General features: G+C 37.0%; 1 protein-coding gene across 8 annotated transcripts in view; it reads left to right on the forward strand.

Moving 5' to 3' along the window:
• ART3 (ADP-ribosyltransferase 3) overlaps positions 1-13,298 on the forward strand; it is a 30,584-nt gene extending 17,286 nt beyond the window's left edge. For 3 of the 8 annotated variants that reach the window (XM_005856646.2, XM_005856647.2, XM_005856643.2), the window contains exons 4-10: positions 3,512-3,544; positions 4,424-4,456; positions 5,556-5,585; positions 7,534-7,566; positions 8,181-8,213; positions 10,982-11,014; positions 12,862-13,298. In XM_005856646.2, the coding sequence (XP_005856708.1) occupies positions 3,512-3,544; positions 4,424-4,456; positions 5,556-5,585; positions 7,534-7,566; positions 8,181-8,213; positions 10,982-11,014; positions 12,862-13,004 (338 nt within the window). In that variant the 3' untranslated portion in view covers positions 13,005-13,298. The remainder of the gene's footprint in view (positions 1-3,511; positions 3,545-4,423; positions 4,457-5,555; positions 5,586-7,533; positions 7,567-8,180; positions 8,214-10,981; positions 11,015-12,861) is intronic. The other 5 variants (XM_014537912.1, XM_005856644.2, XM_005856645.2 and 2 more) reach the window with 5 other exon arrangements.
• The last annotated feature ends 10 nt before the right edge of the window (positions 13,299-13,308 follow it).

Raw genomic sequence — 13,308 nt, forward strand, 5'->3', positions numbered from 1 at the left:
TCCCGCTTCTCCCGTTTGAGTCTGGGTCCCTAGAGACTCGCCCGGATCTGGAGCTCAGAGTCTGAAACTCCCTCCCGATTGAAAACAACAACCGCGCCCTCCACCGCCGGCCGGCTCCACGCGCACCTCCACACCTTAGCATTTCACTTCAGCACTGCGCCTCCTCTGAGTCTCGGTATGGATTTCTCTTTACTTCTAGTTGTAGAATCTCTCCTCAGCCAGCCTTCCTGTGGTTCTGGGTGATGTCCGTTCCGTTTTTTAGTTGTATTTTTGAAGTGGTTGTTCGAGGCAGCAAACTCCAGCGTTAACCTATGCCGCCATCTTGGTTCTCTCATACACAGAAATTTTTAAACTTTATCTTTATTGTAGAAACTATTACAGATGTCCCCATTTTCTCCTCTTTTGCCCACCTCCACAAAATTTTTTTAAAGTACTATTCTTTCATTCTTAACCATAATAATTTGCTAATGGGATGTATATGCCTATTGGATACTGCACAGCTTCTTAAACCTTGGAATTAGGTTAGACACTACCTAATTTCCTGATCCATGTTAATTTTTACATATATTTGCTTTTTATCACAACAGTTGCTGAAAACCAGCTTTGCAAATGTATCATCAAACAGAATGTAACATGGTATAACTTTGAAACTGCATTCTACCTCAAGCTAGTAGTTAATGCAGTATCTGACAGATATCAATGATGACTATGTTTATCTTGAAATTTTAAAGTATCCTTTGGTATCTTGTGAATTTGATCTAGCATTCAGGGACACCTCTGCTACTGTTTAGAAACTGCAGGTCTAATAGATGGGCAGCCACCTGTTTGTGAAAGTGGCTAAGGCCTTAGGAACCAGGTTTGGCCCTTAGTTGGAGGTAAAATTTTAATGTGGCAAGGGATCATTTAAAAATATATATATATATTTATTTATTTATTTATTTTTTTACAGAGAGGATGGGAGAGGATAGAGAGTTAGAAATATCAGTGAGAGAGAAACGCTGGAAAGAAACATCGACATGAGAGAGATACATTGATTGGTTGCCTCCTACACATGCCTCTATTGGGGCTGGGGAACCTGCAACCGAGGTATGTGCCCTTGACCAGAAATTGAGCCCAGGTCCCTTTTGTCCAGGGGCCAACGCTCTAACTACTGAGAAACCCACCAGGGCAATACTGCTGTAGTTTTATTATCACCAGTCAGCTATGAGTTAGGTCACAGACATCTGTAATTTCTTAGGATCTGAAGGAAATAGGGAACTCCTGGGAGGGTTTAATTTACTATTGATTTTCAGGCTTCTTACTGTAGCGTTCCCTGCTAAAATGTCAACTTACAGGTTTTTCAGTGTGCTTTGTGGGAAAAGGCACTATTCTTGATTCTGTGGGGTCTTTCCCTGGCCTTGGGTAATTTCCTCATACATATAAGCTGATCAGTATTTTGCCAAATACTTCAAAGGGAAACCCTTTGAAGATCTCCAGGGTTCTCGCTCTGAATAGCTCCCCTCTTCAGTACTATGTAATAACCAAATTACCCTGGTATTTTCTTTGTAGAAAAAAATTTAAACTACTTAATAGTTATAATATCATTTGATTTTCTGTTTATTCTTGAGATATTTTTTATTTTTTTAGGAATTTGCTTATTCATCTTATATTTCAAATTGATTCACAGTAACTCATATATTTTCACACCTATTGAATCTATGCTTATATTCCTTTTATCATTCTTATATATAATATTTATGCCTTCTCTTGTTTATTTCTGGGTCAATCTCATCCATTTTTAATCCTATTACTTCTTTAGAAACTCAGAATAGTTTGATTACTTTCCTGCTGCTAAAAACACTCATGAAAAATTAAATCCAGAGTCAAATAGGGAGGAGAAATGAAGTCTTGAATAAATGGAACTGTGTTAAATATTAAAAGATACCAATCCTGGGGTGTTAACTGAACCTATGTTGTATTATTTCACAATATATATAAATCAAACCATCATGCCGTACTCCTAAAACTTAAAAAATTTAATTATCAGAAATTCCAATAAAATACATAAGCATAAGAAAAGATACCCAGTCTATACTACTGAGGAAGCTCTCAAAAATTTTGTGCATAAAAAATCACTTGGAGTGCTTGTTTAAAATGCAGATTATAAGGCACCACCACCAGAAGTTCTATATCAGTAGTCTCGGCTAGAGTCCCGCAGTTTTCAATTTTAATAAGCATCCAGCTGATTCTGAAGTATGTGATTGGAAGACTACACTTTGAGAAACATGTTCTAATTTATACTACAGTCAAAAGATAAAGGCTTTTAAAATCCTCCAATGCCTAGTCCCCAGGCCGAATCTATCATATCTGTAGCTTTGTCATCCACAATTCCCCTCACCTTCACCTAACCCTCAACTAAGCCTCTGCATAAGGCTTGCACACTTATCTTCTGCTGAGGCAACATTTTATAATTGTCTCTAGAACTGTTTTTTAAATTTCTAGTCTAGCCAAACACCCAAGGCACCATCAGATTCTAACAAATCTGTACTAATTCCTGGATCAGAAAGTCACCTGGGTTCTTGGTTCAAACTCCACAAATGGAGCAGGATTGGATAGCAGATTATAGAAGACCACATCTCATAGTGAAACCAGGACTCTGGGGAACTCCCCCATCTTAGCTGGAGAAGTTTTTCCACTGATAACTGAACTTGATTAGATCAGTGAGTTAGCCCGGCATGGGGAAGAGACCATAGGACATCTAGACCTTCTTGTGACATCTGAGAAACCCTCTATGGCTCATGCTGGCACCAAATCTAAACACCCTCTCACTGATCTTCTTGCCTTAACTGCTGTTGGGCAGGCCTGCAGATTTCCCTTTATGTCAAGTCTCGGCGGAATCACTGCTGCACTGATGATTTTTTGCAGGGCATCACTGGCAAGAAGGTATAAAAGTATACTATTAGATGCCATGTTCCTGCTCCCCAAAAACTGTGGATCTCCTTCCATACAGATCAGTGTTCTGGAGCAGACCAACTTGGTGTCTCCATATGCATGTGAAGGATCTTTGTTCATATATTCAAGGATCTTGAAGCTCTGATTGAGATTCTTTTTCTTCAATGAAACTGTCACAGTAAAAGGATAGGTTTTCTGTTGAGGACATTTAATATCTGAAGAGAGGATTAGTTGAACAAATACTTAAATTTTCTCCTAACTTTTGTAGACAAATCATAGAATAGAATTATTAAGTGTTAGCTTTGGATGGGCCTTTGGAAGTCATTTGAAGCAATCTCCCACTAAAAGATCCAGATAAGGAAGCTGAATTATAGAAATGTTAGATGTTTTATCAAAGATCATACTGCTGTTTGATGACTGTAATATGAATATAAATATGTAATTGTTATACAGTTTGCATTCCACTAAGTTATGGGTCTGATGGACCAGGAGCTGACAGATTAATTACTAATAGCCACAGACGAGTGGCTCTGCAGGGTAAATTGTGTCTAACTAATAAAGCTTTATCTTTATGTTTCAGGTCTAAAAATGGCAAATTGTGTTGAGAACATAGGTAAGATATGCTTCAAAGTATTGTCTCTGTAATAAGAATTTTATCAGTGTTATTTCTCACAGGTACGGGTCAGAGCCAGCTGACCAAACTGTCATGCTGTCAGCCATCTTTCATTTCTCAAGGCAAAATTGTGCTACTGCTACTACCTTTTAGCAGTAGGGAGTCCAGGAGTCTCTGCTGGTGGCATCCCTCCCCTATCCACACCCACAGCCTTGCCTGTGGCTCTTCTGTCAAACTTCATTTATCTTGGGCATGTAGTACCATTCCACTCTCACCCTAATCTATCCTTACAGGAGTGTAAGGACTCCTGAATGCCCCTACTTGACAGAGCTAGACTTATAACCCTATGTTTTGATATTTTAGGAAATAACTTTTGGGATACTAATGAAGGAATAGAGTGACTGTGGCTCAAGGTGAGAGCTGGAGGGTCGGAATGTCAATGCAGTCTGTCTCTGCTCCCTCAGGGAAAGATAGAAGGATGTAACAAAAGATAATCCTCCTTAGAGGATCATGGGAAAGCTTTGGGTAGGTAAACAGGAATTCTAAGAATAGCATTATCAGGTAGGCCCAACAGATTTGAATCAAAGTTGCCAGAAAATACCTTGGGCTGATGCATGCATTGGGTAGAATTTTTTGAAAATTTCCTTATTAAAAAGTTTTTAGCTGTCTTTCCTGTCTAGTTTTTCTATGAATTCTTCTTCATGTAATTAAAATGAATCCGCATCCATTTGTTTTTGAGACTGATACTTTTATATTTCTCATCTCACCATATTTTGTATGTATCTTAAAATGTAAGCCAACTCAGATTTTTATCATTAATAAACCTGACATTAATGCCTGAGCATAGTACTATATAATGAAAACATGTTTGTATTTCAGAATATTTTCTACCCATCTATGTTGCCAGCCCTGGTAAGTATGCTCTCATGTTTAAAAATAATCCTTATATGGATATTTAGTAGCTCTTTCTTATTTAACAAATTCAATTCTTAGCTGAAGAAAAAGAGTATTTTGCAGATATGAAGGAGTAACTTGGCAAATATAAGGTGGGGGAGGGGGCGGGGGGGTAGAAAGAATCTATTCTGGGGAAATTTGCCTCTCTGTAAATGAGAGGGTTGGCACTCTGGAGAGCTGAACAATAAGGAAACATTCTAGGAGATAAGGTTGGTGAGACCTGAAGAGCTAATCAGTCTTGAGAGATCTGAGGGTCTGTATTCAGTTATTGAGATTAACCTGAGATACCATTTAGCTAAAAGTAGAAAAGTCAGTCATTCGCACCTTTCAAATATGCTGTTTGGTATCATTTGACTAAAATATCTGGGTGATTAGATGTTTTTCTCCCCTGAGTTTCCTAGTGATATAGCCCAAATCACTTCTGTGCACTTAAGTTGTATATCTGGCCTTTCCTTAGGTATTCAATTTACTTGATGTTTTGGGAAATAATTTACTGTACTGATGTGAAGCATATTATGCACCTGAGGACTTGCTTGGCAACACTTCTTATTGGCCCATTGCAGCCAAAATTTTACTAGTCACTTCACAGGGACCTTAGCTAACTCTTCCAGACAGACATTTTTCTAGCTCATTGAGATCCCCCAGGATTTTCTTTAAAAAAACAACAACAAAAAACATTTTTATTGATTTCAAAGAGAGGAAGGCAGAGGGAGAGAGAAATAGAAACATCAATGAGAGAGAATCATCAATCAGCTGCCTCCTGCACGCCCCCTACTGGGGATTGAGCCCGCAACCTGGGCATGTGCCCTGACCAGGAATTGAACCCTGATCTCCTGGTTCATGGGTCGCACCATCCAGGTGTGATGGTTTTTCTTGAGATGCCAGAGGAAGGTTCCAGTCCAATTAGCCAAGGTGCATTTAGACTCTGATTTGACACTTAAATTTACCAAATGGTTCTTTATGGCCATATTACCTGAAAATAATTTTGTTATAACTATAGTAACTTCCAATGATTTTATTCTATCGTTAAAATGGAAAGTTTCTTTTTGTAACTTAGGTGATAAAAAACAGAAGCTTGAAGACCCTGGTAAGACATTTTCATAAACTCTGGGTTTTACATTTGCAAGACATCTCCTTAGGGATGGGAGCAGATGGGAGCAGATGGGCATGGCATGGTAAGGAACAGTAGGAAGAGAACTAGTTTAGCTTACTAGTTTGGTATATCAGAGACCTTCCTGAGTTTCGGATAGGCTTCTTTACAAAGATGACACAGCAGCTCTCTTTATGTCTCTTATCTAATAGTCTTTAGATCATCCCAGTAGAGAAGTTGAAGAAGTAGTTGAGAACATATTATTTTCTGCTTTATGCTAGCAGTTACATGGATAGAGGAAGGTGTGACTAATTATTCCACAAACTCTTTATGACCTAGGATGTTGGGCAGGGGCATTAAAAATGGCTTTATTTTTTTTCTAAGTAAAAATTATGATTTTGTATATTTATTTCTGCTTCCAGCAATCCAACAGGTGCTGTTAGCTGTATCTGTTTGATTATTTAGTATATTCCCAAGTTTTTTTTAAGTGCTAGTATTCAAATGTTCTCAAGAGTGCTGAGATAGGAATACTCTCATAAATTACTGGTGAGATTTTAAATTGGAACTTTTCTGAAAGACAGTTTGATAGTATGTATTACTAGCTTTAAAAATGTTCATACCTTTTAACCTAGTTATAACACTTTTAGATATTTGTCCCAAGGAAATCATCATAAAGATTTGTGTATAAAATGTGTAGAAAAATATTTACATAGTGTTATGGTAGTCAAAATTTATAAATAACCTTAGTGTCCAACAGGTGGGTAATATTAAATACAATTATACCCATATTATGAAACACTAACCTTAAAAATTGCTTTTTAAACATATTTTAAGAATATGAAAAAGTGCTTATATACAGTGGCAAATAAAAATCTATAATAATAAAAGGGTAATATGCTAATTAAACCAGACGTCCTTCTGGGCATCATTCAGGACGTCCTTCCGGACAAAGCCAGGGCCAGAGTGAAGCCTGGGTCCCGGGTGCCTGCCTGCTGGCGGCTGGAGGGAAGCTGCCCGGGTCCTGGGTGCCAGAGGGAAGCTCGGGTCCCGGGTGCTGGAGAGAAGCCAGTGCCAGCAGCTGGGGGAAGGAAGGTCTACTCTTGCACGAATTTTCATGCATCAGGCCTCTAGTAGGATATAAAATGGCATGTAGAGTCTAATACCAGTTTTATTTAAAAAATGTGAAAAAGTACAAATTTCCAATTATAAGATAAATAAGTACTGGGGATGTAATGTCCAACTCCTGTATTTGACAGTTCCTAAGGGAGTGGATCCTAAAAGTTCTCACCACAAGGGAAAAAAGTTTTGGTTTTTTTTGTATCTGATCTTTTCTTTTTCTGTATGAGATGACAGATGTTAATTAAGCTTATTGTGGTAATCATTGCACAATATATGTAAGTTAAATCCTGATGTTACCTTAAACTTATATAATGCTGTGTGTCAGTTACATCTCAATAACACTGGAAAATATGCTAAAAATATATTTTTTTAAAGGGCTGAAGATGGGGGATGTATACATAGCAAAAAGACTGAAAGGAAATATACCAAAAAATGTTAAGAATGAGTAACTGGGATTTAGGAATAAGAGTAATTTTTAATATTTTATAAATGATCTGTAATTATAATGTATGACTTATATAATAATCAATAAATTTTATTTTTTAAAAATACATCGTGACACATGTAGGTTGGAAGTCTTTGGCCTGAATCTAAAAAAAAAAAAAAATCAACAGGAGCTTAATCTGGGAGAGATCCTGGGTTTACTGGCCATTATTCTGATCAGAAGTCAGTCAGGTTCCAGTGGGTTAAATCTTCTCTCCTTTACTCTGTCCCCTCCATCTCTCAAATCTTTTAGAACTTTCCATAAATAGCCATGTAAATATAAGTTAAATTAATTTTCAAACCAAGTGCATTTCCACTAAATGGTTCCCATTCTCATCTTTAGGAATGAAAAGCCAGGAGTCCACTGTCTTACCTGGTAGGTAAACTTTTTACTTACTTTTTGAGGCTAGCTACAAGGGTGGGAGCGGACACAAGAACTCCTAGGACTAAGAGCATTATGGACTTGGAGAGTTTGGAAAATGAGTTAAGCCAGAACAGAGGGACTCCATTTATTGAGTGCTTATTATATTTCATGCAGTGTACTAAGCACTTCCATGATATATTTCCTTTAATCATCACTTACTACAAACCTGCAAGGTAAGGATTTCCTTTTCGTAAATAGGAATTAAAGGTCAGAGGGATTAAGAAGGCTGAGCAATCATAGAGCTAATAACTATAATGACAATAGAACCAAACCAAGAAGAGTCTTACACCTAGTACTGTTTCATTTTAAAGCTGATGTACTAGGACTGCCTTATGAAGATAAGTTGGAGACATATGAGTCGGATCACGAAGTTCTTGAAGTTCAAGTTAAGGAGTTTGGGCTTTGTCCAGTTAGAGAATGAAGAGCCATTGAAAGGTGTTTTTGTTGTTACTGTTTTCTTTTCCCTTTTTTAAAGGGCTGGAGATGGGGGATGTATAGAAAAAAAGGAAGCATTAACAATGCAAGATAATTGGTTAACAGTAACCAATATTCATTGATATTTTTAGGTGTGAAGAACCATGAACCCATCCAAATGCCTGGTAAGACAGATTTCACTCTCTGAGCCCAAGTATGAGCTGACAGGATTCCCCTTAGCATTAAAGAGAATATTGTCATGAAACTCTTGTTATTTATTAATATTTCCTTTACAGCTATCTGCCAGTCATTCTACAAAGACTTAGCCGGGGAAGAGAGTAGAGAAAGTACCTTTATCCCTCCCTGTTCCTGGAGCAGGAATCTTAGCTCCCTTGGAGGGATCACTGAAGGGCAAGGCTGCAGGGACTTGGATGCATGCAGTCTAGCATCTTCCAGGTTCTATAGCTAAAGTTACTCAATAGAAACTTCACACAAAAGCTGATTGTTAGTACTCTCCTTTCATAGAGAGAGACTCAGTGAGGTGCGATGGCAGAAGGCTCCTCTAAGCTTAGTGTGGATTTGCACAGTGAGGGTTCATGTAGCCAAAACTTTTAAGTAAGAAGCCAGGAACTACAGTGCAGTGAGACTATTGACACTTGTATCTCATTGGACAAGACTTTGGAAATTGTATTCACTGGAGCAAACTGCAAGTTTCTTTTTCATTTAGGAATGAATATTTCTTTTTCATTTAGGAATAAAAATGTCAGAACCTTTTCCATTACCTGGTAAGCAATGGTAGGCATGTCAGAGAGGAATGTGCCAATTTGGGTATGGGGGGGATGACATAACTGTCAACATTAGACATGCAGGGAAACCCAAGTACTTTGCACAGGATCACACAAGTGAGTGAAGGCCCCAAGTCTCTTAACTTATGACCAAGTACACATTCCGTAAAATTTGCCGTTTTTTAAGTATATTTTTCCGGTATATTTACCATGGAAGATTTAACCTACCATGAAGACATAACCATTTCATGGGTATTAAAATGTATGAGGCTGCCACTGAGGGCAAGGCCATGAAGGGGCCTTGAGTTTCTGTGGCCAGAGAAAATTAACAGTGACTCCTATCAGGTTCCTGAGAAGGGCTTCAGAATGTAGGCTTACAGGGAAGGCAAAAATAAAAAAGTAAATTTTCCTGAGACAAGAAGTAAATAACATAAATGGACATAACATGTAACCAGAGAGCTGTGGACAATAATAACACTTCTCTATGCCTCAGAATTGTCAAACCTGGCTAATACTTGCCGTGTTTACCTTATGGGGGTATCTGAAAAGACTGTAAAAACACAAAATCTCAGGGTGTAAGTCCCTATCCATTAAGGAATTTTTTTAAAAAATAGTTTTTTGGCATTCACTGAATTGCATCCATCTACACTCTGCCTTGCCTAATATTGCTGTCTGTGGAAACTTCATGCTGTGTACAGAACCAGAATATTCATAGTTAATTACCTAAAGTACAGACAGAGGCCCAGAGATAACCCTCCCAATTTTTATCTGCCACATGTGGTTGTGGGACCAGCCTGTTCCACATTTCCACTCCTTCAATCAGTGTCAAAGTGGCTTCTTTAATTCCCTAGTTGTAGGACTTCCATTCAGCCAGATTTCAGGCGGTTCTGAATAATGGTTGTTCTGTAGTTTTGTCCTAATTTTGATGTGGTTGTGGGAGGATTCAAGCACTGTGTTTATTACCTATGCTGCCATCTGGACCAGAAGTCTCTTCTAGGGAACTTTATATAATTTCACTTTTCTGCACCTCTCCTGCCACAATCGGTACAATGAAGAAAACTTCTGTCTCCCAGGATTGATTAAAGTCCTAATGAGACAAAGTACTGGCAAATGAATAGTTTTAAATAGTAGTAAATGGTAGCTGTCTTTATTATTTGAAAATCTTTTCTCATTTAGGAATAAAAGTGGTAAAACCAGATAAAAACTAATAATACATTTTTATTGGGAGTGGAGCAAAGGGGTTTTGAGTCCTTTACTGTAAGCATTTAGTTAGGTTAATCTTAAGGAGTCTGGGGAGAACACCTGAGCTGTATAGCTTCTGACATGCCAGTCTACAAGGAATAGGTTTGCAGGGACTGTTTTGTATTGTGCCCTCTCCTGGAAAGCTGTGTGTAGTGCATGCTTTTTTGTTGTTAAAACCTTTATACTGAATCTCATTTAATCTAAGATAAATACTGTTTTTGCCATTTCAGAGATGAGGACATGAAATATAGGAAGGTTAAGGAATCTGCAAAAGGGTAGAGACAACCAGGACTCAAACTTTTCAAGTTTTGTTCACTTTCTGTCACACAACACTTGTCTTTCACCCAGATTTAGTTATAAAAAATATTCATCTATCCTGGGCTTCTAGAATCGGCTTCAAAGTTTTCAGAATATGGCAATATTCATATTTAAGTGCTAGGCACACACTTAGCATAGTAAAGAGGAGCAGAGGTTTTGAAATTACTACCACTGATTACCTCTGATTTTGTTTTGAGGAACATCTGTATAACATGGAAAACTATATCTACCTTCTAGGTCTGTAAGAAATAAAGGTGGCAATATACATAAAGCGTTTGTACAATGAGTGACATATAGTATTAATATTGCATTTGGGAATTGAGATTCAGTATATTAAAAAAAGCACTTTTTATAATCAAAATTTTAATCATTTTTTTAATGGAAACACTTCCTTGGTAAAAAAAAAAAAAAAAAAAAAAAAAATCCAGAGTGCAAGTGAGTAACTATTAAACCCTTCCCCCAGGCTCACACAAATCTCTAAACCTAATACCCTGCTCCTCAGGCCCATTCCCAGGAATAAGCAAGTTTGCTTAATCATTTAATCAGCTTTTTCTCTCTGGATAAATAGGTTTACAATGCAATTAACTCAAAATCTGTTTATATTTTAGAATATAAAAGTCAAGAAGACATCAACAATCCTAGTAAGAAATATCTCATTTCCTTAGCTGATAAATGTTTAATCTACAATACAGAAAAAGTGAGAAATTTATTTTTTTCTTAAAGGGACAGTTTCAAGAACTTAAGGCATCATAACAATATAATGTCATGTCCAAATGCTTATGTGTGTGTATATGGTGGGGCACCTTGACGATTCTCAAGAAGTTTTTACTGTGTGTAGAGATTATTGTTTAGAGCAGTTGTTCTCAACCCTGTCAACTCAGTTCTCTCATTTTCTGACAAATATTTTATAAAGCCCTTATACTATCCTGAAATAAGATTCATAGCTAAGGAGACCTACCTTTACCCATTAAAAAATAATATCCTAACTATAATTTATAACAAAATTATGTGCATTTTAATATGTAAATGCCTAGATTATATTAGAAGACATTATGCAGTAGACAGATGATTGTATTTCCTTATGCAAATAAATTTGGATTTAAGAGAAGACTGAAGCTACTCTGTGACTATAAGAAGATGAAAATGAAGAAATACAGTGGGTCCTGGATAGATCTGTTTATGAAAACTAAAAATATTTTGTTTATATGTAAAACTGACTTTAAGTTCTGGTTTTTTAACTAATAGGTTTTTAATTAATTATAAATAGGTTTTTAACTAATGTATATTTCTAGCAGTGCATTTGAAATTTGTATAGGTCAATTTTTCTTGGTGCAAAACTAGCCCTTTACTTCTACTCCACCCTTGTGACAATCAAAAAATATCCTGACAGCCCAGCCGGTGTGGCTCAATGGTTGAGAGTCTACCCATGAACCAGGAGGTCATAGTTCTATTCCCATCAGGGCATATACCTGGATTTTGGACTTAATCCCCAGTAGGGGGCATGCAGGAAGCAAATCAATGATTCTCTCTCATCATTGATGTTTTTATCCCTCTCTCTCTCTCTTCCTTCCTCTCTGAAATAAATAAATAACATTAAAAAACAAAAAACAAAAACCCTGACAAATTTCTAACTGTCTCTTAGAGGGCAGTACTGCCCCCTTGAGAACCACCACTCTATAGTAACAAACTAATGCATGAATTCATCTGCCTGCCCACTTCCCCATCTGTGTACATGTAAATGCATGTCTGTAATTATGGCAATTGACAAAATGAGTTGAAAGCTTTTATAAAATTTACTGTTTCTTGCCTCACTTACAAAACCTGAGTGGTGATTCCATTTGGACACTTCTAGTCAACCCTTGCTTGTACAGTCTAAGCCAAAACACAGCCAGAAGTCAGGTATTTGAGCTAAGGGTAGTATCAAACAGATCCTGAGATGGGTGGACTCCACTGTTCCTCTCCACTAGTGTAGATGAATGGGAAGCAGTTTTCTCCAAAGCAGAAAACTGTACTGGTATGTATGAGGGGGACATTTTTAATTTTTTAATGAGCTTGCAGGGCTTAGTATTTTAAAATGCAACTTTATTCAATTTTATATTGGTAGCTGTCAGTATATGCGTATAAAATATACTTTACTTGAAATAGAAAAGACACAAAATTAACCTAACCTTGCCTATGTATGCAAAAAATGAAAATAGAAAATTGCTAATTCTAGAGAACTAGAATAAAAATTGTCTTGTCTATATAAATATTATATTATGGTATTATTCTATATGTACAACTGTAAACCTACTTTCGCCCCACCCTTTATATGAAAATATAGCCTGAAATCTGTAATGAGTGATACTTTTTGAAAATTGTTCTTGGTTGGAAGTACTCCAAGCTAGTTTCTAACTCAACTTGAATGTCTGTTTACATATTCAGGATATATGGAATAGGTGGGTGAACTTGATGACACGTGTCAATGACTATGTGTTCTCGTTAACAGCTCCAGCTCCAGCTCCAGCTCCAGGTCCAGTTCCAGGTCCCAAAACCCATCCCTCTGCATCCTCTGGCAAAATGCTCCTTCCATCGTTTGGGGCATTCATCATTTTAATCAGTGCTTCTATATATCTCTTTGTTAGTCTTTAGTCAGCTATATTCTTTATTACGTTAAGTACACTACAGGGATCCCACAGGAAATGATCAAAAGGAATGTTATATTTTTCACTTGTTGGCCAAAGTCAGTTGATAAAACGAGAACTGTATGTTATTCACTTTTCAAATTCAGAAAGTTTGTCCAGTTATGTTGTAGAATCATTTTCACTTATTTGTATATTAATCTTATTGCAAAAACCTTATTTCTGGTTGAATTCAATAAAAGACAAGATTATTAGATATAATTTCAGAATTGCCAATACTAAAATATTCAATGTTAGTGGTTAACATGAATTTA

This window comes from Myotis brandtii, unplaced genomic scaffold, assembly GCF_000412655.1.
Source record: "Myotis brandtii unplaced genomic scaffold, ASM41265v1 scaffold1038, whole genome shotgun sequence".
Lineage (NCBI taxonomy): Eukaryota > Metazoa > Chordata > Mammalia > Chiroptera > Vespertilionidae > Myotis > Myotis brandtii.